Below are 24,999 nucleotides of genomic sequence, written 5' to 3'. Positions count from 1 at the left end.
CAGACAAATAATGATGTTTTGTGAAGGCTAAAAAAAGATTCAGAATTAAAATGCACAATAGCCCATCAAAATCCCAGCAAAAATTCTTCAAAGACCTCGAAAGAACAGTACTCAATTTCATTTGTAAAAGCAAAAATCCCAGGATAGCCAAAACAATCCTGTACAATAAAAGAACTTCTGGAGGCATCACAATCCCTGACTTCAAACTCTACTACAGAGCTACAGTACTGAAAACAGCCCGGTATTGGCATAAGAACAGACAGGACCAATAGAACCAAATAGAAGACCCGGATATCAATCCACACATTTTCGAACACCTGATCTTTGATAAAGAAGCAAAAAATATAAAATAGAAAATAGAAAGCATATTTAACAAGTGGTGCTGGCATAACTGGATATCAACATGTAGAAGAATGAAAACAGATCCGTATCTATCACCATGCACAAAACTCAAGTCCAAATACATCAAAGGCCTCAACATAAAGCCAGCCACACTGAACCTTATAGAAGAGAAAGTGGGAAGTACACTTGAACACACTGGCACAGGAGACCACTTCTTCAATATAACCCCAGCAACACAGACACTGAGAGAAACAATTAATAAATGGGACCTCCTGAAACTGAAAAGCTTCTGTAAAGCAAAGGACACGGTCAACAAGACAAAACGACAGCCTACAGAATGGAAAAAGATCTTCACTAACCCCACATTAGAAAGAGGTCTGATCTCCAAATATACAAAGAACTCAAGAAATTGGACACCAAAAGATCACATAATCCAATAAAAAAATGGAGTACAGACCTAAACAGAGAACTCTCAACAGAGGTATCTAAAATGACACTTAAGGAAATGCTCAACATCCTTAGTCATCAGAGAAATGCAAATCAAAACAACTCTGAGATTCCATCTTATACCTGTAAGAATAGCCAAGACCAAAAACACTGATGACAACTTATGCTGGAGAGGTTGTGGGGAAAAGGGAACACTTCTGCATTGCTGGTGGGAATGCAAGCTGGCACAGCCTCTTCGGATGTCAGTGTGGTGATTTCTCAGAAAATTAGGAAACAACCTTTCTCAAGACCCAGTAATACCACTTTTGGGTATATATCCAAAGGATGCTCAATTATGTTCATAGCAGCTTTGTTTGTCATAGCCAGAACCTGGAAACAACCTAAATGCCCCTCGACAGAAGAACGGATAAGGAAAATGTGGTACATTTACACAATGGAGTACTACACAGCAGAAAAAAATAACGACAGATTGAATTTTGCAGGAAAATGGATGGAGCTAAAAAATATTATTTTGAGTTAGGAAACCCAGACACAGAAAGGCAACTATCACATGTACTCACTCATAGGTGGTTTTTAAACATAAAGCAAAGAAAGCCAGCCTACAAACCACAATCCCAGAGAACTTAGACAACAATGTGGACACTAAGAGAGACTCACATAGATCTAATCTACATAAGAAGTAAAAAGTAGAAAAAGAGATCTCCTGTGTAAATTGGGAGCATGGGGACTTTGGGGGAGGATTGAAGTGGGGATGGGAAAGGCAGGGAGGGGAGCAGAGAAAAATGTAGAGTTCAATAAATATCAATAAAGATTAAATAAAATAAAACAAAAAATAAAATGCACAATAATATGTAAATTGACAATGTTGGGGCACATGGGGATTAAGGGTCCCAGCATTTTCCAAGAGCAGGTTAAAGATTCCAATTCCTTTTAGCCTTTGACAAAGATATTGTATCTCTTCATCTAGACTGATCATTAAAATAATAAAATTGTAATATATAATTTGCAATAAGTATGGATGGATGGTTAAAAATAGGGGAAAAACAAATTTGAAAGAGAAAATTATATGCAATGTGTACCTGTCAACAGTAGAACACATCAAGAAAAATCGTAGTTATAAATTTGAATATTTTATGAATAATCATAAACAGCTGCACATGCAAATAAAAAGACAAATGCCAGACTGGATAAAATTATCCCTGGGCTCCTTGCCAAGCTCTGGCCTGGTGTAGCTCCCTAGATAGCAGCATCCACCAAGGTCTTCCTAGAACTGAGCCCACATTCCCGATTCAGGGTGTACACACTGGTTGGTAAATAAACTGGTTGGTAGATAAACTGGTTGGTAGATAAACCACTTAGCCCAACAACTGTGCAATCAGGGGGATTCTTTGTAAGAGAAGTAATAATTCTCCACGTTGTTAAAAACAGCTAAGTCAAGATTATTGTCAAGATACCTATAGGCAAAAGCATCTCAGTTGATAAAATGGTTGTTGCCAGTTAGTAACATATACTTAATCACACTGCTCAAGAAGCAGAGGCAGGAGGATCACCCCAAGTTTGAGGCCAGCTTGATACAAATAGGAACTTTCAGATATAGTTAGAACTATATAGTGAGACCCTGTCTCAAAAAAAGTAAAAAAAAAAAAATAGATTTGTTAGACCAGGCGTGGTGGCACACAGCTTTAATCCCAGCACTCAGGAGGCAGAGGCAGGTGGAGCTCTGTAAGTCTGAGGTCAGCCTGGTCTACATAGTGAGGTCTAGGACAGCCATACATAGAAAGAGACCCTGTTCTCACCACCCTCCAAAAAAAAGTTTGTTGAATGATAATACATTTAACACAATTTTTTATTATCTAATATCCTACTAGATCAAAAGTATTGTTCAGAGACTAGAAGGCCATTCAGCAAGCCAATCAGGAAAAAGAGTCAAGCACTGGGTAATGTTTAGATGGGTGAGGTTTAAGATCCCTTCCAACCCTAAGATGCTTGAAGCTGCCAGTTTTGTTCGTGTGTGTGTATGTGCATATATGTGTGTGTATATGTGTATGTGTGTGTGTGCACAGGTACTTTCGATGACAGAGAAAGATGTCTGATGTCTTCCTCTATTTTTTTCCATTTTGTCCCTTGAGACAGGGTCTCCTAGAGAACCTGATGATCACTGGGTTTGGGGGGGCTGCTCGGCCAGCGAGCCCATTTTCAAGCTTGCATAGCAAGTGCTCTTACCCACTTGAGCCACCTCCCCAGCCTTCCAGTTATTTTATTTTTGCTTACTGTATGAACACTTCCTCCATAGTAGTGACAGAGGCTCCCAAAGTGGAGATTCCCAGCTCTATCTGTCTCTGTTCTAATTCAGTAAATAGAGCTTCAAACCTAGAAGGGAAAAAGGTTTTATTTTTGAAAGATGGAATCCCACCCTGAGCTTTCTACAGCAGAGAAGACATGGGATTTGATGTTGAGATATCTGCTCAGATCTCAGCTTTATCACTTAGTTTCATAGCTATAACTTTTGAACTTGTAATAGTATTTACTTTGGAAAGTTCCTATGGGGCTAAGTCTAAAATATATCTAATACAAAAATGAAGTTTTGGTATTTCTGAGCCCAGGCCTAACGAGGAGTAACTACCACCCTTCCTTCTCAGTCCCTCCTGAGATACCTTTTCTTGCGACCTGCAGCGCTATGAGAAGCCCAAGGCATCTGAGAGTCACCGAGAGGAGCACTGGATGCTACACTCAGCAGTTCCAGTAAGCACCCAGTTGTTAGCCAGCACTGTTTTCCCAGATGTGAGAATGAGCCATCCTGGATATTCCAGAACACTCTAGGTCCAAAAAAATTAATGTGGAGCATAAAAACTGCCCAGTTCAGTGCATCCAACAGACAGAAACCAATGGGGGCAGGGGAGGTAAGAGTTACAGCCCCTGTCTTTTATGTGCAAGGCCCTGGACTGAATCCCCAGTACTGGGGAAAAAACAGTAAAATAGTTGCTACTTTAAGCCAGAATGTTTTGAGTTATGTTGTTATTCAGTAATATACAACTAACCCAGAATTTGAAACTGGAAGCACTACAGCACTATAAAACCCTCAGATCTGAGAGCAGGTGTCATGTTTTTGGGACAAGACTGTGAGGCAAAAGCATGAGAAGTCTAGACAGACTGGGAGAATAGTGAGGAAATTGTTACTTAGAGGCAGAATTTGGCAGCACTTTCAGCTGTAGTAACAGGAGACCAAAGCATATCTGTGAATAAGCGTGACATGGCAGGACATGTTTTCATGACTGTGAGTATGGCTTCAGTCTAAAAAAGGTGTGTTTCATAACTTGATGCAGAGGAGACCGACAAAGTATATTATACCATCTTGGATACTCTTCTATAGCAAGGATCAGGCAAATGAAGCCAGCTTTTAGGAAGAAATAATTGTTCAAAAGACACAGTGAACAGCCAGTGGATGACGACAAGGCTGTCTGAAACTGTTCTCATGAACTGGAACCATCAATATGCATTCCCTGCTTCAGAAAAAGCAGAAATTTGAGATGCATGTCCACCTAGACTTTAGGATTTCTGAAGACCAATGTGTTATTTGTCTTTATTTTTGTTTCTGAGTGCTGTCTCTTGTGATTGCCATTATTTGCTAGGCTCACTGGGTGTGTGTGGATCAGACAACATCTCATTATTTTACAAGTCTTCAAGAAGAGCCATGCCCAGTGAGGTGAACCCAAGCTCCATGCTAGACATGATTCAGATAACGGGGCTCTGAATCCTATGCTGACTCCGCAACAGGAGACACTGTACTTTGCATGTGTGAAGGATGAGGATTCTTGTGGCTGTGGTGGAGTGTGCTAGCGCCTTGGTCCATACCTGGACGTAGTCTTCTTAGGAAGTATGAATACCACTTCTTCTCCAATGCTGGACTCCAAAACTGCATTTGGTATGTGTTGGTAAACCACACTAGAAAGCTTCACGGTGTCACAGATAGGTGTTTTTATCAAAGTCATATAATATCCTCCACCTAGAATACCATGCAGAAGACTATGAAATCAGCTTATTCTGTATACCATTCTTTTTAGGCCATATTCTGTATCTCAGCATGGACAGGTCACAGCAAAGACAAAGAAATGTTATGAAGTCAGTTTAAACCATAATGACCTGGCTTCAGAAACTGCAATGCCATTCTAGAGACTTCCCTTCTGTTTCAGAATCAGGAGATAGAATGCTGGCAAATCTAGTGCTAAGCAGTGATAAAGAACTACAGCAAGGGTGTCAGCAGGGTGATCCTCGGAATTCTGAATGCAAGAATGGTACACATTGCCAGGAACTCACTTGGATAACTGGGTTGACAACAGAGTGTGAAGTTGTAAGATTAGAGACAGAGAGATAGGCGAGGAGATGGTGACCCAGAAACCAGAATGCTAGAATGTAGCCAGAAATTTGAAAGAAATAGAAAGAATAAGACTATATATATATAGTCTTGGTTTCTTTCTGAGACAGGGCTTCTTTGTGTAACAGCTCTGGCTGTCCTGAAACTTGACTGTAGACCCACCTGGCCTCGAACTCACAGAGATCCGCCTGCCTCTGCCTCCCGGGTGCAGGGATTAAAGGCGTGCACCACCACAAGCGCCACCACCGCCCAACTCCTATATGTATTTTGAAACTAAGACCAGCAATGTTTGCAGATGGGTCAGACATGGGCTGTGAGACTTTGGCTTTGTTTGCTTCCATTTCATAGATTAGATTTTAAAAAAATTATAAGAAAGGATAAACTAACTTGGTACCTGGATGAAGAAGCAATAAATTGACAAACTGGATTAAACACATGGGTCTTCTGGTGCTAAGTCTCAAAGGTGCTTTTTACTTCCTTCTTTCCTCATTCTCACTAGCTTGTCTACTGGACTGACAACAGGAAGTCTAGGGAAGGTGGTGGCCAGCGGGACCTGGGTGCTTCACAAGGGCAGTCGAGAGTGGCACTGGCCTGTCACAGGACGGAGCTGACCTGGACTCCTGCTGCCCGCTACTCACCATATTTCTGCTTGAGGAACGGTGGTGATCCACAGCACTGTAGCTCCCCCTTGGCCAAGATGGCGATGCGGTCTCCCAGCAGGTCAGCTTCGTCCATGAAGTGAGTGGTCAGCAGGATGGTGCGGTTGCTCTTCTGCTGCTGAAGAAGGTCCCAGATGGCCCTCCTGGAAGTGGAGTCCATGCCTGAGGTGGGCTCGTCCAGAATCAGGACCTAGAAGGGCAGAGGTGCAGTCTTTAAACACTGACAGAGCCACATCCCAGGCCCAAGCTAGGCACGCTGAGGGACTCTGTGCAGCTGCAGCTGGGGGTTGACAAGATGTCCTCACCACCCCTGGGTCTGTCCTAGTGTGAGAGCCTGACTTGGCTGCATCAAGAGGCCAGACCCCTGCTCTATACCTTGGAACCGGCTATGAGGGCGATGCCAAGCGAGAGCTTGCGCTTCATCCCCCAAGTCAGGAACTTGGACCTCGAGTTCCACTTGTCCTTTAGGCCGAGGAGGTGCAACAGCTCCTCTGTTTCTTCACGGCAGTTCTGGGGAGACAGGCCTTTCAACTGGAGGCAGGAAATGAGGGGATATAAGGCAAGTGTTACTGATGGGAGCTGGGATATCTAATAAACATTTTGTTTGTATACACATAAAATAAGGAGAAGAAAAATATATAAGGAACATTACTTTCAGGGCAAGGGACAAAGGATGATGTGAGCTATGTAAGTGAAAATGTAAATGAAATGTACCGTCTATCAAAGGGTTAAAGAGATCCATCTTTAGAGAAATCTAAAGACACCTTCTGGCAAAAATTCCTCCACAGAATCATCCTCCCTCCACCCTTCCTCCCTCTCCCTGCCCTTCATACTTTCAGACAGGGTCTTACTAGTGTAGCTCTGGTTGTTCAGGAATTCACTACGTACACCAGGCTGGCCTCAAACTCACGGAGATCTGCCTCCCCAGTGCCGAGATCAAAGGCGTGTGCCACCATGCCTAGCAAATCAACACTTTTCTAGGATCAGAGTTGAACCCTGTTCTCAAAAGTTGCACTTTGCTAATCATTTTGAATTAGTCAGCTACATAAGAATGTGAGGCTAGCTTCTGACCACTCAGGCTGAGGCAGAGCAGCCCCCTTCCCCCCGCCCTTCGCTTCCCCCCCCCCCCCCCCCCCCCCCCCGTGTGTTTGTTTGCTTGATTTGATAGGGATATACACCCTTCTGTGGAATTAAAACATTTGGCCTTGGTGAAATACTTTGGGTTGTATGGTTACGACCTTGGGCCCTCAGATCCATTTCCAACAGTAAATGACTTAAAAATAAACATATCAGCATGCTCTAAAAACACATTATGAGCCAGTTGGTGGAGGTGCACACTTTTAATTCCAGCACTTGGGAGGCATAGGCAGACAAATCTCCTGAGTTCTAGGCTAGACTGACTGGTCTGCAGAGTAACTTCCAGGACAGTCAGGGCTACACAGAAGAACTCTGTCTTAAAACTCTAAAAACAAAACAAAAACCCAACACATATTATGACTAAGTGAGATTTTTCAACATGTTTTTAAAAATCACTGGGTTTGTTGTTGTTGTTGTTTTCTTGTTCTGTTTTGTTTTAGTTTTTCAAGGGAAAGTTTCTCTGTGTAACAGTCCTGGCTGTCCTGGAACTCACTCTGTAGACCAGGCTGGCCTCGAACTCACAGAGATCTGCCTGCCTCTGCCACCTGAGTGCTGGGTTAAAAGGTGGGTGCCACCATCTCCTGACTTTAAAAAAAAATCACTGTTTTATAGTAAAGAGTTTATGTAGCTTTTGTCCCTGGTTCCTGGCATGGACTTTCTGAATCTTAGACCTTCCTAAGTGACAGAAGCATCTTTGTTACCACTAGGTCCCCAGGTCACATTAGAGGTCACACGATGGAGGTGGTCAACTCTGAAAAGCCAGCTTTGTTCACGTTTGCATTTCAAGTTTATGTGTGTGTGTCCATCTGTGTGTATGTCTGTGTATCTGTGTGCTTGTGTCTGTGTGTGCGAGCACATATACTTGTACTTACATGTGTGTTTAACATATGTGCATGTATGTGAATGCAAGCAGGTACACATGTGTGTAGGCCAGAGATTGATGTTGGTGTCTTCCACCCACCTATCTTTTTGTGTTTCGTTCTCTGTCTGCTTTGTTTTTCTATCTTAGCTTTTGAGACAAGGTCTCGCACTGAATCTAGAGCTATCCATTGGCTAGAACAGCAAGCCAGTGAGCACCAGGGATCCACCAATGGCATTTCACTACAAAGCCACCCCTACCTCACCCCAGACCTGGGGTAACAAACTATGCTCGGCTTTTATGTGTGTGGCTGGTTCCACCAACTGAGCTTCTTCCCCAGCCCGTGTTTTGGTTTTTTGAAGCACACAGTTCAGGCTGACCTTGAGTATACTGTATCACTCTTGACCCTGCTTCAGGGATCCTCCTGCCTCTACCTCTCAGAGTACTGAGATTACAGGTTTGCACCACCACAACGTGATTTTATGTAGTTCTGGGGGTTGAACCCAGAATCTTGTGCAAGCTAGGCAAGCACTCTATCAACTAAGCTACAACCCTCATCCACAATATTGTGTCTTTTTACACTAGCAATAAGGAATCTAAAGACATTTTCTTCACATTAGCATCACAAAAATATTAAGAAATAAACTTAACTGTGGAAAACTATAGAACACTGAAAGAAATTAAAGAAGACCAAATAAATGGGAAGATTTCATATTCAAAGATTGCAAACTTTAATGTTCCTAAACGTATTTGGAAATTCAATGAAATCAAAATAATCAAAACAGTCTCGAAGACAAGAATCAAGTTGGAAGACTTTCTGAAACCACAGTTTCTGATTTTAGCACTTACTATAAAGCTGCAGTAACACGATATTAAGGTAGTTGTATAAAGGCAGACATACAGAAAAATGGAATAGAACTGAGATTCTGAGAACAGTGATGCCCATTCAAGGACAAAATGAGATTGAAACTTTATTTTAGGATAAATTCTTCCTGTATAGCTCTGGTAGCCTGGTAGACTACCTAGGGTGGTCTTGAATTTACAGTAATCCCTCTGCCTCCTAAGTGCTGGGATTACAGATATGTGCCACCATGGTCAGCTAGAAGAGTCTTTTCTCTCTTTTTAAAAATTAGATTTATATATTTTATGTGTGGGTGTTTTGCCTGGATGTGTGTATGTAGACCATGTTTGTGCCTGGTGTCCACAGAGATCAGAAGAGGGAATCAGATCTCCAGAAATGGAGCTATGGATGGTTGTGAACCACGATGTGGGGGTTGTGAACCACGATGGGGGTGATGAGAACCCAACCTGGGTCTTCCACAAGGGCAACAAGTGCTCTTAATAACTGAGCCACCACTCAAGCTCCTAGAGAGGCTATGGAAAGAGTCATTTCAGTGTGTGTGTGTGTGACACACACGCACACGCAAGAGCACATGTGTAGCAATAAGATCACGACTCTTGCAGGGTGGTTCTTTACCATGTGAGACCTGGGGCACTGAACTCCGGTTGGCACTGAACTTGGTGAAAAATGTTTTGCCCACTGAGTCGTCTTACTGGACCAGAGGACTACATTTTATAGCTATGGAATGTTAGAGAGAAAGAGATGTAGATACTGCATGGTTTTCCTATGCACAGGTGATAAATTTTAGAATTAGACAAACAGGGCATTAAAGCTTTTAGCAGGACTTGGTGACACACGCCTGTGAACCTAGCACCCAGGGGCTAAAGCAGACATGGTGATACACGGCTGTGAATTTATCACCCAGGGGCTAAAGTAGTAGGATTATATGTTCCAGGTCAGCCTGGGCTTTATAGCAAGATTCTGTCTCTAAAGAAGTAAGTAAACAATAAAAACAAACTTATGTATATCAAAAAATTGCTATCAATAAATGGAAATTAAGACAATGGATTGTACTGGAGAAAGTTTCTGCAGACCATATCTATTTGACAGAATTATAAGACCTTGTGTCTAATAAAAATGTCTCACAATTAAATTACAAAAGGATAAACAACTCAACTGAAAACTGAAGAAGGGTGTGGAGAAAGATTTCTCCACAGAAGTATACAAATAGCTTCTTCACTCTAAGGGATCAGGCCTCTGGTTTCTGTGGGACCCAAAGGCATTGAAGGTACTGGACTTTTCTAGAGAACCCTGAGAGCACCTTGAGGCTAGAACCCAGCTCCAGCAGAGGACCTGGGAGAGATACAGGGGCAGGCCTCCAGTCCAGTGGCCTTAGAGGCCAGTGCAGGGTATGAACTTCAACCCCAGGCTGTTCTGGGTTCCCTAAGACACTGGGGCTTTGGTTCTAGGGGTCCCTATGGTCAGTGTGAGTATGAGGTTTTGATTTCTGAGGCTCCAGTGCTCACTGAGGGCTGAGGGGAGTCTTTAATAAGCCTGTGGCTTTAAGCTCAGCCTCCTGATAGTACATAGGCTTCAGTGAGTCTGATGTTTGATATCCTGTCCCCAGTGGGGTCAGAGAATTTGAGGGATAGTCAATGTTTTTACTCCATCTGGATGTCTCGTGGCTTAGTGTACCCCATCTTTGGACCTGTTGGCACACAGTCAAGATGAAATCACCTCAGCAACTCCATCCAACAATCAACAGCAATCCCCAAGTGGATAGCCCTCTAGCAAGAGTTACAGAAAATAAAACATCCAGATAAGCTTGGAAGAAGGGGAAGTCAAAACTTAGAGACAATCCCACTCCAATAGATGTATAAAACAAAACAAAGAATATAATACAACCAACAGCCATAACCCATCCCCAGTCAACCAGCTCCCCTATAAGGGAACCCAAAACTGCAGACAAAACTGAAATATCTGAGAAAGAATTCAGAGACTTTTTTTTTTTTTTTTTTTGTCTTTTGAGACAGGGTTTCTTTGTAGCTTTGGAGCCTGTCCTGGAACTTGCTCTTGTAGACCAGACTGGCCTCAACTCACAAAGATCTGCCTGCCTCTGCTTCCCGAGTGCTGGGAATAAAGGTATGCACCACCACCGCCAGGCCAGAGCCTTACTTTTTAAAATAATTAATAATCATACAGAAGATTCAAACAGATGCATGAGCCAATAAAATTTATCCAAGGCCTTAACAATATAGTCTTCAAATGAATGAGACAGTCATTAAACTGGAGGAAACATCAAAATCTGGAGGAAAACTCAGCAAAGATATCAAAACAGTAAAGAAGAACCAATAGAGATTCCTGAAATTAAGGAGATGATCAAATAAAAATCAACATAGATACCATCATTAACACACGAGACCACATAGAAGGGCGGATTTCAGGGATGGAGGACCAAGTAGAGACAAAAATACCAGTAGTAAGATAAGGGAGTGGAGAACTGGAGGGATGGCTTGGTGGTTAAGAGCACTGACTGCTCTTCCAGAGGACCAGGGTTCAATTCCCAGTGCCCACATCAAAGTTCACAACTGTCTGTAACTCCAATTTCAGGGGACCTAACACAAATGGAAAAACATCAGTGCACATTAAATAAAAATAAATTAAAAAATAAAAAAGTTAAGGGAGTGGAAACTAAGGAACATGAATGAATTTCCAAGTAATCTGGGATATATTTAAAAAGTTAATCATAATAATTCATGGTATAGAAGAAGGAACAAAGGTAAATCAAATGTAATAAATGTACTATTTAATGGAATTATAGCAGAAAGCTTTCCAAACACAGAAGTAGGCATTCAACCACAAGAGGTACATAGAACTTCAAATAGAGATGACCAGAGAAGATGACCAGAGCATCTCACATGGCTGACTGAGAAGCAAAGGACAATGGCGCTGGGCTCTGATTCTTCTGCATGGACGGGCTCTGTGGGAGCCTTCTCAGCTTGGTCGATCACCTTCCTGGACCTGGGGGGAGTTGGGAGGACCTTGGACTTAGCATAGAGCGGGGAACCCTGATGGCTCCTTGGCCTTGAGAGGGAGGGAGGGGTGGAGGGAAGGGGAGGGAAGGGGGAGAAGGAGGGGAGGGAAGGGGGAGGAGGAGCGGAGGGAGGGGGGAGGAGGAGGGAAGGAGATGGAAATTTTTAAATATAAAAAAAATAAACCATGAGAGAGAAAAAAAAAGATTTTCTGATTGCTAATAAAGTTACAACAGCTGGTAAAACAAAACAAAAAAAAAACAAAACAAAAAAAAGACAAAGTAGTGGGATTTCGTGCCCACTTTCCCACCTCTATGCTGGGATTTTGTCTGGTATGAGCTCATGCTGGTCTTGTTCACGCTGTCATAATCGCTATGAGTTTGTATGTGCAACTCTTCTGCTCCAGGGCAGACCCTACACACAGGAGCAGTCAGGCAACACAAACTGGACTCTGGGGAAGGCGGGAGTGGGAAAAGGGAAGAACTCGGTGTTAGGCGTTAGGTTAGAACTCTGTGTTAGGTGGAGAGGGTGGAGATGGGAGGAGGGGTTGGGTGGTGAATATGGAAGAGTACATTGTATGAAAACCCCAGAAACTTAACAGCAATATTTCTGGGCATGGGAGAAAACACCATTTATCTCAGCACTCAGGAGGAAGAGGCAGGTGGATCGCTGTGAGTCCAGTCGACACAGCAAGTTCCACATAGTGAGACTCTGTCTCAAAACACACACACACACACACAAATGAAATGGCCAATTTTATGTGATGTGCATTTTATCTCTATTAAAAAGTAAAAGCTTAAATACAAAAATTGATAAGGATTCTAGAAGTCTCTTTTGTCCTCATATTTGACTTTAACACCCGATTTTTCTTGCTACAGAGAGAACCTTAATTCCCTAGAATTATCTGCATGAAAGGGTATCTCTTGCTCTAATGAAGTGACTCTCAGCATGCCACTGTGTAGCTTTAGGATTTGGGGCTGGTCATCAGAAAATCGAAGCCAGGATCCAAAGCTCTACTCCCCGTCCTCTGGGGAAAATGGATAAATAACACATCATGCCTACATAATAAACCTTGTATAAAAATTTCTCAGCGGCTAAGCTTGGAGTCTCTGGTTGGTAAATGCACGGAAGAGCTGGAAGGCTTGTGCTCCTGAGGAGCACAGAGGCGCCCTTCCCAAAGACCTTGCTCCATTTGCCTCATCTGAGTGCTCATGGTATTATCCATATTTCTTCAACGAACTGGTGACTATAAGTAAATGTTTCCCTGAGCTTTGTGAGAAGTCACAGAAAATACTAAACCCGAGGAGTGGGCTATGGAAAGAACTTGGGTTTGCAGCGGCATCTGAAGTGGAAAGTAGTCTTGCGTGGGCGCTTGAGCTGGAGGAGAAAGTTATACTAACTCCAGGCAGCGTTCGAACCGAACTGCAGGACACCCGGTCAGTGTGTAGAGAATTGGACAGAACGAAAAACTGCCTCCCCACATTTGGTGTCAGAATCCTGAGAAACTTAGGTGTGTGCTCCCTTAAAGAACCCCCTCCCTGCAAACGGTAAGAGAGCTGCAGTCTGTGTCACCGTTCTTAGGCAAAGACACAGACCCTGCCCACCAACTCACCTGGCCATAGAAAGAGAGATGGTCGGCTACTGTAAAGTTATCAAACAAAATGTCATGCTGTGGGCACCAGCCCAGGCTCTTCCTGATGTAAACCATGTCTTTTGAGATGTCCCGTCCATGGACATATGCCTGTCCCTTTGAAGAAGAAATAAGACCTAGAGCCAAACAGAAAAGACACCCAAAGGTCATCCTCAGGCGAGACCGAGCAATCTCCCATAGACTCCCTCATCCTCCTGTGTGCCATCAGTCAGCAGCATCCTAGGAACGCTTCTGTGTGTGTTCCTCCTGTGTGTGTGTTCCTTCTGTGTATGTGTTCCTTCTGTGTGTGTGTTCCTTCTGTGTGTGTGTTCCTTCTGTGTGTTCCTTCTCTGTGTGTGTATTCCTCTGTGTGTTCCTTCTGTGTGTGTGTTCCTTCTGTGTGTGTGTTCCTTCTGTGTGTGTGTTCCTTCTGTCTGTGTGTTCCTTCTGTGTGTGTGTGTTCCTCCTGTGTGTGTGTTCCTCCTGTGTGTGTTCCTTCTGTGTGTGTTCCTTCTGTGTGTGTTCCTCCTGTGTGTGTGTGTTCTTCCTGTGTGTGTTCCTTCTGTGTGTGTTCCTCCTGTGTGTGTGTTCCTCCTGTGTGTGTTCCTTCTGTGTGTGTGTTCCTCCTGTGTGTGTGTGTTCCTTCTGTGTGTGTGTTCCTCCTGTGTGTGTGTTCCTTCTGTGTGTGTGTTCCTCCTGTGTGTGTGTGTTCCTCCTGTGTGTGTGTTCCTTCTGTGTGTGTGTTCCTTCTGTGTGTGTGTGTTCCTTCTGTGTGTGTGTGTTCCTCCTGTGTGTGTGTGTTCCTCCTGTGTGTGTTCCTTCTGTGTGTGTGTGTTCCTTCTGTGTGTGTTCCTTCTATGTGTGTGTGTTCCTCCTGTGTGTGTGTTCCTTCTGTGTGTGTGTCCCTCCTGTGTGTGTGTGTTCCTTCTATGTGTGTGTGTTCCTTCTGTGTGTGACAGCGCTTGAGGACACGCAGGAAAAATCCTTCCTGCTTTGGAATTCCTGATTGGAACTTGAACAATTCCAATCTGGTTAAATGAATTTAATAACATGGGTCTTTGTAAAGTAAATCATATGACTGCAGGGATTATAGTAAATTTATATGCTTAGTAAATAAAGCGAAGACAAAATCACTTTGGGAATCTAAGATTTATGAAATATGATCCCCAAAGGCAAGGCATGACTTTATTCCTATTGCCAATAAATATCAGTTTCTTGAATGAATGAATGAATGAATGAGTGAGTGAATGAGTGAGTGACATTACTGACAAATGTATGCCAGTATGCAACTTGGCCACCTGACTCCCTACATACTCTCTTTATCCTTATTCTTGTTAGAATGACAAGAATGATACATTCTTATCACAAAAGGTTCAAAAAAGGAGGAAAAGGTATGACCAAAGAAACAGGCTGGAGAGATGGTCTAGTGGTTAAGATCACTTGTTATTTGAGGACTAGGGTTCAGTCCCCAGAACCCACACAGTGGCTTACAATGTCAGTAACTCAAGTTCCAGGAGATCTGGCACCCTCTTCTGACCTCTGCAGGTACCAGGCACATACATGCATGCAGGCAAAACACATACATAGAAAAAAATTTAAACTAGGTGGTGATGGTGGTGGTGCACGTCTGTAGTCCCAGCACTGGGAAAGCAGAGGGCAGGCAGATCTCTGTGAACTCTAGCTCAGCCTGGCTACAGAGCGAGTTACAGGACAGCTGGGGTTACAAAGAGAAACCCTGTCAAACAAACAAACAAACAAGCAAAAAAGCAATCAACAAAGTTTGCTTTAAAAAAGAAATATATGTTGTTTAATAAGTTCCACCATGAAAAGATAACTACAGGTACCATTTCAATACATTGCCTTACATAATTTTATACACGTTTTATGTTTATTTATACTTGCTGTGGTAGTGATAGATTGAAACTAGGGTCTCACCTAGGCTAGACAAGAGTTTTACCAATGAGCTAGGCTCCTAACCCTATGCATTACTTTTATATTAAAATAGGAAAATATAAATTATTGGGGCTTTTTGTTATTGTTGTTTGTTTGGTTGGTTTGGTTTTGGCTTTTGGTTTTCCAAGACAAGGCTTCTCTGTGTAGCTCTGACTGTCCTAGAACTCGAGCTGTAGACCAAGCTGGCCTCAAGCTCACAGAGATCTACCTGCCTTCTGCTTCCCCAGTGATGGGATTAAAGGCGTGTGCCACCACTGCCTGGCCTATATGGCTGACTAGTGTGGCTGTTTTGCATTCTGGTATTCAGGCAAGCTTTATTTATTAAAATACAAGTGAAATATCACTACAAACAAGTGCTCTTAGGAACGAGGCCATATCTCCAGCCCCCTGGAGACAACATTTTAGAAGGTTTTGATACTGTCTTCTAAAGCAGATCTACTTTGGCTATGACTAATAAAGGACAAGGCTGAAGAGATAGTGCAGCATTTAAGAGCACATACTGCTTTTGCAGAGGACCTAAGTTCAGTTCCTACTACCTATAAACCCCTCGAGTTAGGCAGGTGGCCAGGCCCCACCCTTGAGGACCTCCAACCACCAGGCTCTACCCACAGAATACTCTAAAGGCTACAATGGCCTGACCCAGTTCCTCCAAATGCAGGGGTCCAACCTCTATCCTACAAAATAAAAATCCCAAACTCAGAGCTTGAAATCCAACCAATCCCTGAGCTCACCCCAATCTCAGGACTTGAAATCCCATCAAATCTCCACTCTGGAAAGCTCCACCCCCAAAAATCCCTAAGTAAAGCCTGCCTCCTCCTCCTCCTCTTCCTCCTCTTCCTTCTCCTCTCTCTCTCTCTCTCTCTCTCTCTCTCTCTCTCTCTCTCTCTCTCTCTCTCTCTCTCTCTCTCTCTCTCTCTCTGTGTGTGTGTGTGTGTGTGTCTGTTCTTTGCTGATTCTCGACAGAGAAGAGCAGCCACCCTCTTGTGTCTTTCCCAATAAATCTCTTGTGTAAAGTTTTTGTGTGGTGTGATTTTGTGGTATTCCTTGTCTCCTGACTGTGGGGAAGCCTTTGCCCTCAGAGCTATAACACTTGCTTTGGGGGAACCTATCCCCTCAGAACTGTAAGTGACCCAATTAGTTGTAACCTCAGCTCCAAGAGATCTGATATCTTCCCTGGCTTCTGTGTTGAGTTTTAATGCATATCTGAGTACATGCATGCTGAAGCCAGAGGTCATCCTAAAGTGTTATTCCTCAGGAACTGTCTACCTTGTTTTGTGGAACAGGCTCACTTACAGGGATTGGAGGCGTGTTGATCAGGTTAGGCTGGCTGACCATTGAGCCCCAGGGATTCCCCTGTCTTCCTCCCCAGAGCTGGGATTGTACTGGGTGCTGGGGTTGAACTAAATCAATGCTTGCATGGCACTTGCTTACCTTACCCACTGAGATATTCGCCCAGCTCCTAAAACTCATCTGAGGACCCAACGAAGCTGTTTCCTACTGCACAAATTCTAATTGGTCTTAATAATAAAAACCCAGAGAAGAAGAGCAGCCAGACACTAGTTCTTACTCCTATAAAATCCTCAGAACCAAGAGGGTAAGACTGTCTCTACAAATCCTCAGACCGAATGCCTTGAGCTCCTGTCTCCTCCCGCCTTATATGTTTCTCTCCGCCCAGTCAATCCCTTTCTGTCCCCACCTCCTGAGTGCTGGGATTACAGGTGTGCGCCACCACTGCCTGGTTCTGTTTTTCTTTTAGACTGGATCAATCTCCTGCAGTCCAGGGTGGCCTTGAACTCTTAGAAATCAGTTTGCCTCTGCCTCCTGAGTGCTGGGATTAAAGGTGTATGCCACCACTGCCTGGCCTCGATGGCTAACTAGTGGCTTAGCTCTGCCCTCTGATCTTCTGGAAAGCTTTATTTGTTAGATCAGAAACAAAATATCACCACAGTTTCCATTCCAGATACTGTTCATTAATCTATGAGTAAACCCACTCAAATACCATTTGTGCCAGGTGGCCCAACTCCAACTGTGAAAACCAAATCAGGGTACACTGAGCTCCAAAGGGCCTGCTGCAGTTATTCAGTTTAACCGTTCACCTAACAAGACAAAGGATCCCCAACTCAAAATGTCAAGCTGCCTTTAAGTGTCACTGTGCCCTCTGGAGGCCTGGAGTCCTGCATCAGGTGCAGCGCACACAGATGCACTGATGACTCGGAGGAGAGACTGTCTGGAGCCCCCACCTGTGGGAGAGTCACATCCCACACATTGATCCTGGTGCTGGGAAAGAATTCAGCCATTCTTCTTGCAGTCCGAGTTCTTCAGAAAGAGCACACTGGACCAAACTTCTCATTACAGGAAAGCCCACAAAACTCGGGTTGGTGTGGAAAAGCAGGAAGCAGAGCAATCGCTGCTGCCTTCCCACAGGCTTCCACGTCAAAGGAAAACGGCAGTGGAACAGAAATCCAAGACCAAGTCCAGGGCTGGAGAGACAGCTCAGAGGTTAAGAACACATACTGTTCTTACAGAGCACCCAAATTCAGTTCCCAGCTCACAACCACCTGTAACTCCAGCTTCAGTCGGTCTGATGTCCTCTCTAGCCTCTCAGGCAACTGAACTCACATGCACTTACCTATGCAGACATACATAAATTATTAAAGATAAATCATTTTAAAGGTAAAAAGGTAGAGGATTGGGGAGGTAGATGGTAACGTGCTTGCCATGCAGGCGTGAGCACCGAGTCCAGTCCTCAGCTCCCATGTAACAGCAATGCTAGGGAGGCGGAGTTCTGCTAGCCAGTGAGCCTCAGGTCCCTGTGCGTGAGCCACACAACAAGGTGGGCAGCTCTGAGGAACGACACTTGAAGTTGACCTCTGGCTTCCATAAACACACATCCATACAGCCACAGGCACTCACATACACACCCCAAGGGTAAAAAGCAACACTATTCTAGAGTAATTATAAAAAGTCTTTATGCTGGGCAGTGGTGGCACATGCCTTTAATCCCAGCACCTGGGAATCAGAGGCAGGTGGATCTCTGAGTCTGAGGCCAGCCTGGTCTACAGAGAGACAGCAAGAGCTACACAGAGAAATCCTGTTTCCAAAAATCAAAAACCAAAAAAAAAAAAGAAAGAAAAAAGTCTTTATGTAAATTTATAATAACAGAAGAATTAAATAACTTCAGAGCAAACCCAAACTTCACTAATTAGAGAAACAAAGTCTATAACACATGATGTTTGGGGCTTTTCTGCCAAAAAATATAGTATGGAGTTGGCACATACCTATAATCCTAGGACTTGGCACTTAAGGCCAGGCCATAGATCCTATCTGAAAAAAAATTATGGTGGAAGCCCTTTGCTAGCCAATGTCCTGAGGAAGCAGCCAAACTTTGCTTCTCCACTGAGTATCTCCAGAGCTCATGAACCTGCTATATGACCCCTAGCAGCATCTCTTTCACCAGGCCGGAGTTAATTGTGTGTGTGTGTGTGTGTGTGTGTTGTATCATTTTGTTAGAAGTTTGTGTTAGTGCTTCTACATGCATAGCTGGCATATTGACAGTACTTACAATTCAGCCTTTTAGTCAATCAAAGTGAATGTGTATTCTTGCAAACACATTGTCCTGGCATTGTGGGTCCAGTAAACAGGACAGTTTCTTAGGGAATGAGACAGAAATAGCATACACATAAACATAGGCAAATGAATACGGACTTTGAGGAATCCTGGCCACAGACTTAAAGAGCTGTAATAGGAAGAACAGGTGAGGTAAACAGACTCGTGGCCCTCCTTGACAATCCAGCATCTGACTTGCCTCCTCCACACCTAGCCTAGGGCACAGAGGACTTCTTTTCCAGCAGTGAGAACTTCACGTACTTCTTCTGGGGGAGACGGCTTCCTCAACCTAACCTATTAGGAACGGGGTTCATCTGCAGAGGTCTATCACCCCTGGAAATGTGAAGAGACTCACCGCTGGCTGACTGAGGTGCTGACAGCTCCCCCGTCCTGTGGGATTCTGTGTATAGGAATGGGTTGGGTTTTTGGAGCTCCTTCAAAGCTGGATATGCACCCTTTGATTTTGTCCATAGTTTTTTATACATGTTAACCTTCTAAAAAAAGTTTCTTGGGTGAGGTTTCAAATTTCATAAAATGTCATTTTAATTGATAGGATGTGAAATAATTATTTAAGCATAGAAATTATTCCAGATGGGTATTTCAGAATAACTCACAGGATTCATTCTAAAAGTCCCTGCGGCAATCAAAATCCAAAGCTGATGTTTTTGTTGAGAAGTCTGAGATGTTGAGAGACTAACAGTGTCTCACACTGAACAGGAAAGTTTATCTAGCAAAAACTGTTTGAACTGAGTTCTGCATACTGAAAGGGGAAAAGGTTTCCTTCTCTAGGTGCAGTTACTGAACTATAGCTATATACAACCAGACACTACAAAGACAGCACAATTAACATACCGTGTTTAGTAAAGTGTCAATGAAATTTAACAGAGAAGTCCTCTGCAGAGCTGACCCACACAGCTACCTGTAAGAATGGAGCAGACCGTGGTTTTCCCTGCTCCGTTGTGTCCCAGGAGAACAGTGATCTGCCCCTCGTACAGGTTCAAGCTCAGATCCTTGACTGCTATGCGTTTACTCCGTCCCCTATAAAACACCTGTAGGAAAGTCAGGGTGTGACGGCGGGGTAAGGCCACACACAGAGTGTGACAAGCTTCGTATCCAGAGAAACATCCTCTGAAAGTTCATCAAGCACTGAGCAGGGCAAGGGCTGGAGAGACAGTGCAGCAATTAAGAACACTGGCTGTGAACCTGGAAACAACCTAAATGCCCCTTGAATGAAGAATGGATAAGAAAAATGTGGCACATTTACACAATGGAGTACTACACAGCAGAAAAAATAACGACATCTTGAATTTTGCAGGAAAATGGATGGAGCTAAAAAATATTATTTTGAGTGAGGTAACCCAGACACAGAAAGACAATTATCACATGTACTCATTCAGGTGGTTTTTAAACATAAAGCAAAGAAAGCCAGCCTACAAACCACAATCCCAGAGAACTTAGACAACAATGAGAACACTAAGAGAAACTCACATAGATCTAATCCGCATGGGAAGTATAAAAACACAAGATCTCCTGAGTAAATTGGGAGCATGGGGACCTTGGGGGAGGGTTGAAAAGGGAAGGGGATAGGCAGGGAGTGGACCAGATAAAAATGTAGAACTCAATAAAAATCAATAATAGGGCTGGAGTGATGGCTCAGTGGTTAAGAGCATTGACTGCTCTTCCAGAGGTCCTGAGTTCAATTCCTAGCAACCACACGGTGGCTCACAACCATCCATAATGAGATCAAACATACATGCAGGCAGAATACTGTATACATAATCAATAATAATAATAGTAATAATAATAATAATAATAATGAACGCTGGCTGTTTTTCTGGCTGTCCTGAGTTCTACTCCCAATAAACTTATAGTGGCACAGTGGCTTACAAACATCTATAATGCCCCCTTCTGGTCTGTAGCAAGCACTCATATCCATAAATTAATTAAATAAATAAATACAAAATAAATAACCCTTCTCCAAAAAAGAATAAGGAAGAAAACAAAAGCCATCTACAGTGCAGCTCTAATGCACTTCAGTGTCTTGTTTAGACTGTGTCTGTCCATCTGACCCCGTCCGGGCTGCACTTGGGGATGGAATGCCGACACTGCTGCTGGCTGGGACTCGGGTGTCACTTTTCACAAGTCACCCAATGGTGCCTGCGACCGGGTGTTATAGAAGGAATTGGCACACTCCGCCAACCTGTTAGGTCTCTATTGTTTTGAAGCAAGTGTGACAGTCTTGTTCTCTGACTTCTGTCTCCCTTTCAGTAGAGGTGCCCATGTGGCCAAATTCTGAACAAGGAAAATGGGTAGTCTGCTGAGAGGAACTGGAGGGAAGAAAGGGAGGAAAGAAGGAAAAGAAATGCCAAAGGAAGCGGTCTAACTTGGTCCTTCACCACAAATGACCGACTTACTCCAGCCATCTTGCAATCATGAAAGCTCATGAAATGGGTGGTCCCTGGAAAAGCAATTATTACACATCACTCAGTCAGAAAGAGCCGAGAGCTGGCTCTGAGGATCAGCTGACATCACACAGAACCATTTGTCCCAAGACTGCCTGTTATGAAGGGAGAGCTAGAGCTAGGGAGGGAGAGAAAACAAGAGAGAATCCCCATAGAAAGTGAGGGAGACTCCTAACTACTATTACAGAGGAGCTGGACACTTGCCACAAGTGTCCTGGGCTGAGATACGACCCACTGATGCCACAGGCAACACAAGGCTGAGTGGGTTGTTTGTTTTTGTTTTGAGACAGTTTAATTATATATTCCTGACTGGCCTAGAACTCCCTCTGTAGACTAGGGAGACCTCAAACATATAGAACTCTGTGTGCGTCTGCCTACTAAGCTCTGGGATAAAAGACCTGTGCCACCATACCCAGCTGAGTTAGAGCTTTAAGGTGGCAATGCCAAAGTAGAGAAGGTGCCACCGCTTTCTTCTACAGTTGCAGACCAGAGAGCCCAGACAACCACACTGTAGACACTGTGAGCCCTGAGAGTATACCATGCTGCAGGGCTCTGTCCAGAGCCAGTCTGCAAGCACCCATGGAAGAACGACTGCCTGCTCCTGTATTTGGAAACTAACAGTGAGATCTGGTTTACATTTTGACCTGGTGGATATGACATCCACCAAATGGCTGCATTCTGGTTTATCTCCAATGGAGATGCTCGGTGGTGGAGGTTGAGAGGACACTGTTTCCAAAAACAGACAAACAAAAACCAGATCAATAACTTCATGATAGGAACAGAACATTTCAAGCCATGTTTCCAATTTCGGAGAGCAGGATCTATCACGTAGGGAATTACAACTCTTGATTCCAAAGAGCAGCCTACAAGCACTGTTATCTTAAAGGGTTGTTTCTCAGGTCCCTATAAGAAAGTTTGAAAGCCCATACCTTATACAGATGTAGGATTTCAATTGATTTTATTTGCTCAGCTGGCTCATCCTGCATGAACTCTCTCCTTGAAGGTTTCTCCGGATCCCCCATGTCCAGAAGTGGCAGTGTTGCTGGAACAGGCCTCTTGAAACAGGTCAGGCACTGCACGAGAAGTCAACTTACGCACTAACCATTTATAAGGTTTTTCTCTTAGGGAAGATAAATTTTTGGCAAATTAGACACCAGCCCCATAGGAAGTTACTTTTTGAATCAAATATTTAATGGCACCTGGAGAAGTTAATCAGCTTACTGATGGACTCATTACAGGTCGACTGCATTTCAGTCTGTAACCCCCGGAATCCCTGGCACCAAGGAGCTCAGGAAGTGGCCTCCGGGCTCTCACTGTCCTTGGAAAGCTGTCTTACCATCCGTCATGTTCTTGGGGGTGAGACCTGGATGGGGATGCTGGTGTTACAGTGTACTTGTTTCTCCACATGCTGCAGAGGTCCCGGCCCCTGGGCAGGCCAGCACAGGCCAGCACAGGCCAGCACAGGCCACTGGGAGAGGCTGAGTGAAGCACCAAAGGTTCAATTGATGAGAAAAATTTAGTCTGTGAATTTCTGGACTCGTGACACTGCGGTGATCTCAGAGGTCTCGAAGGGCCCTCTACCAATGCAGCTCAATGGAGAAGGGTGTGTGAGAACTCCAGGATGTTGGGGGTGAGTTCTGTGGGATAACGCGGGGCCTGGTATTCAAAGGGCATACACAGGAACCCGAGGGCACTGCCAGGTGCACTGTATGACGTCATCCTCCTGGTCTCATCCTCAAGTCCATTACATCAGCCATGATTCAAGTTCAGAGAAGCTGAAACTCCACTGCCAACCACAGGCTGATAGTTAGGAGGTGAATCCAGGGTAAAGACTTACTGGTGTTTGGATATTTTTTTAAAAATAATTTATTTAACTTTACTTTATGTGCATTGGTGTGAAGGTGTCAGATCCTCTGAAACTGGAGTTACAGACAGTTGTGAGCTGTCATGTGGGTGCTGGGAATTGAACATAGGTCCTCTGGAAGAACAGCCAGTGCTCTTAAAGGCCAAGCCAGCTCCCCAGTGCAGGTGTTTGGGATCTCAATTAGTACATTATTGGGAGATGGAGGAACACAGATGACAAATATAAAAATCTTTTTTTTTCTTGGTGTTTTTAGACAAGGTGTCTCTGTAGCTTTGGAGCCCGTCCTGGAACTAGCCCTTGTAGACCAGGCTGGCCTCGAACTCACAAAGATCCGCCTGCCTTTGCCTCCTGAGTGCTGGGATTAAAGGTGTGCACCACCACTGCCTGGCGACAAATATAAAAATCTTAACATCTGTCTTTAAAATAGAATTATAACTTACCTTGGCAAGTAAGTACCAAGACTTAGGCGTTCGAAACTTTCTCAAGAAGGGAGACTCCACCAAAAAGCCGATCAGACAGTACAGGAGGGAGTCCAGCAGAAGCATCAGCAGCACCTGGAGGAAGCTGAAGTCTCCTCGGACACTGCCTACGTTCCTCCACTGGATGCCTGAGCCTGTGACACGGGAGGAGGACAGTGGTTGTCGCATGCTGGAAAACCTGCTCAGTCCACAAGACTCAGCAGTCCTGATCGTAGAGATGAGGGCCTCGGGGGATTCCCGGAAAGGCAATCAGGTTGGGTCCTGATGTTGGCAAAGAATGGCAGCAGCAGCCACAGCAACAACAATTCACTTACCAACAGGGTGGAAGGCCCCAATTTTCCCTCAAATGTCTTTAAACTTGAGCCAGCCATCAACAGAGAGTGCTCCCCACCCTGGGGTTAGAGGTCCTTCCTCCTACAGCTAATCCTTAGAAAGCACCCTCATGGATATACCCAGACATGTCTCTTAGTTGATGCCAGCTGCAATGATGTATATAGGCAATGCTAACCATCACAGAGATCTTTAAAATAGCTATTTCAATAGTACTAGGGATTGGGCCTATGACCTTGCATGCAAGCACTTTGCCACTGAACTATATTCCCAGTCCTTTACTTTTTTCTTTGTTTAATAGACAAGTCTCTAAGTTTCCCAGGCTGACCATAAGCTCTCATTCCTCCTGCCTCAGCCTCTCTAGTAGTTGGGATTACTGATACATGCCACCATGCCCAATTAATAAAAATGAATAATTTTTTAATTTCTTGTTTACATCCATTTATCCATTAGTATGTATGTGGGGGTGCGTGCATGTGTACCATGGTACATGTGTAGAGGTCAGAAGAGGGAGGAGGTCAGTTCTCTGCTTCTACCATATAGGTTCTGAGGACCAGACTCTGGTCATCAGGCTTGAAGGGACGAAGCTGAAACCACTGAGCCCCCTCACAGCCCTTATATGGTTTCATTTTTTTTCTCCACTTTTGTTTGGTTACTATCTTTTTTTGTTTGTTTGTTTGTTTTTCGAGACAGGGTTTCTCTGTGGCTTTGGAGCCTGTCCTGGAACTAGCTCTTGTAGACTAGGCTGGTCTCGAATTCACAGAGATCCGCCTGCCTCTGCCTCCCGAGTGCTAGGATTAAAGGCGTGCGCCACCACCCGGCTTGGTTACTATCTTTTAAAAAGAAATGCAGTGAGGCTGGAGAGATGGCTCAGCAGTTTAGACATTGGTTGATTTTCCAGAGGACCCAGGCTTGATTCCCACCACCTATGTGTTTCTTAGCCTTCTGAATGTCCCTTTCCCCATAAGTGACAGTGTTTTTGCCAC

The 24,999-nt window shown here is 44.0% G+C and overlaps 1 protein-coding gene across 1 annotated transcript in view; it reads right to left on the bottom strand.

Annotated features, from left to right (window-relative positions):
* Window positions 1-24,999, bottom strand: part of LOC119813100 (ATP-binding cassette sub-family A member 17-like) — a 77,857-nt gene that overhangs the window by 26,569 nt on the left and 26,289 nt on the right. The window contains exons 9-16 of the mRNA XM_038328222.1: window positions 23,645-23,817; window positions 22,270-22,395; window positions 19,798-19,927; window positions 13,302-13,456; window positions 6,196-6,351; window positions 5,800-6,010; window positions 4,642-4,792; window positions 3,061-3,159 (exon numbers count right to left, since the gene is read on the bottom strand). Coding sequence (XP_038184150.1) covers window positions 3,061-3,159; window positions 4,642-4,792; window positions 5,800-6,010; window positions 6,196-6,351; window positions 13,302-13,456; window positions 19,798-19,927; window positions 22,270-22,395; window positions 23,645-23,817 — 1,201 coding nt within the window. The remainder of the gene's footprint in view (window positions 1-3,060; window positions 3,160-4,641; window positions 4,793-5,799; window positions 6,011-6,195; window positions 6,352-13,301; window positions 13,457-19,797; window positions 19,928-22,269; window positions 22,396-23,644; window positions 23,818-24,999) is intronic.

This window comes from Arvicola amphibius, chromosome 4, assembly GCF_903992535.2.
Source record: "Arvicola amphibius chromosome 4, mArvAmp1.2, whole genome shotgun sequence".
Lineage (NCBI taxonomy): Eukaryota > Metazoa > Chordata > Mammalia > Rodentia > Cricetidae > Arvicola > Arvicola amphibius.
Note: the sequence above shows the minus strand (reverse complement) of the source record. Positions and strands in the feature narration are given on the sequence as shown.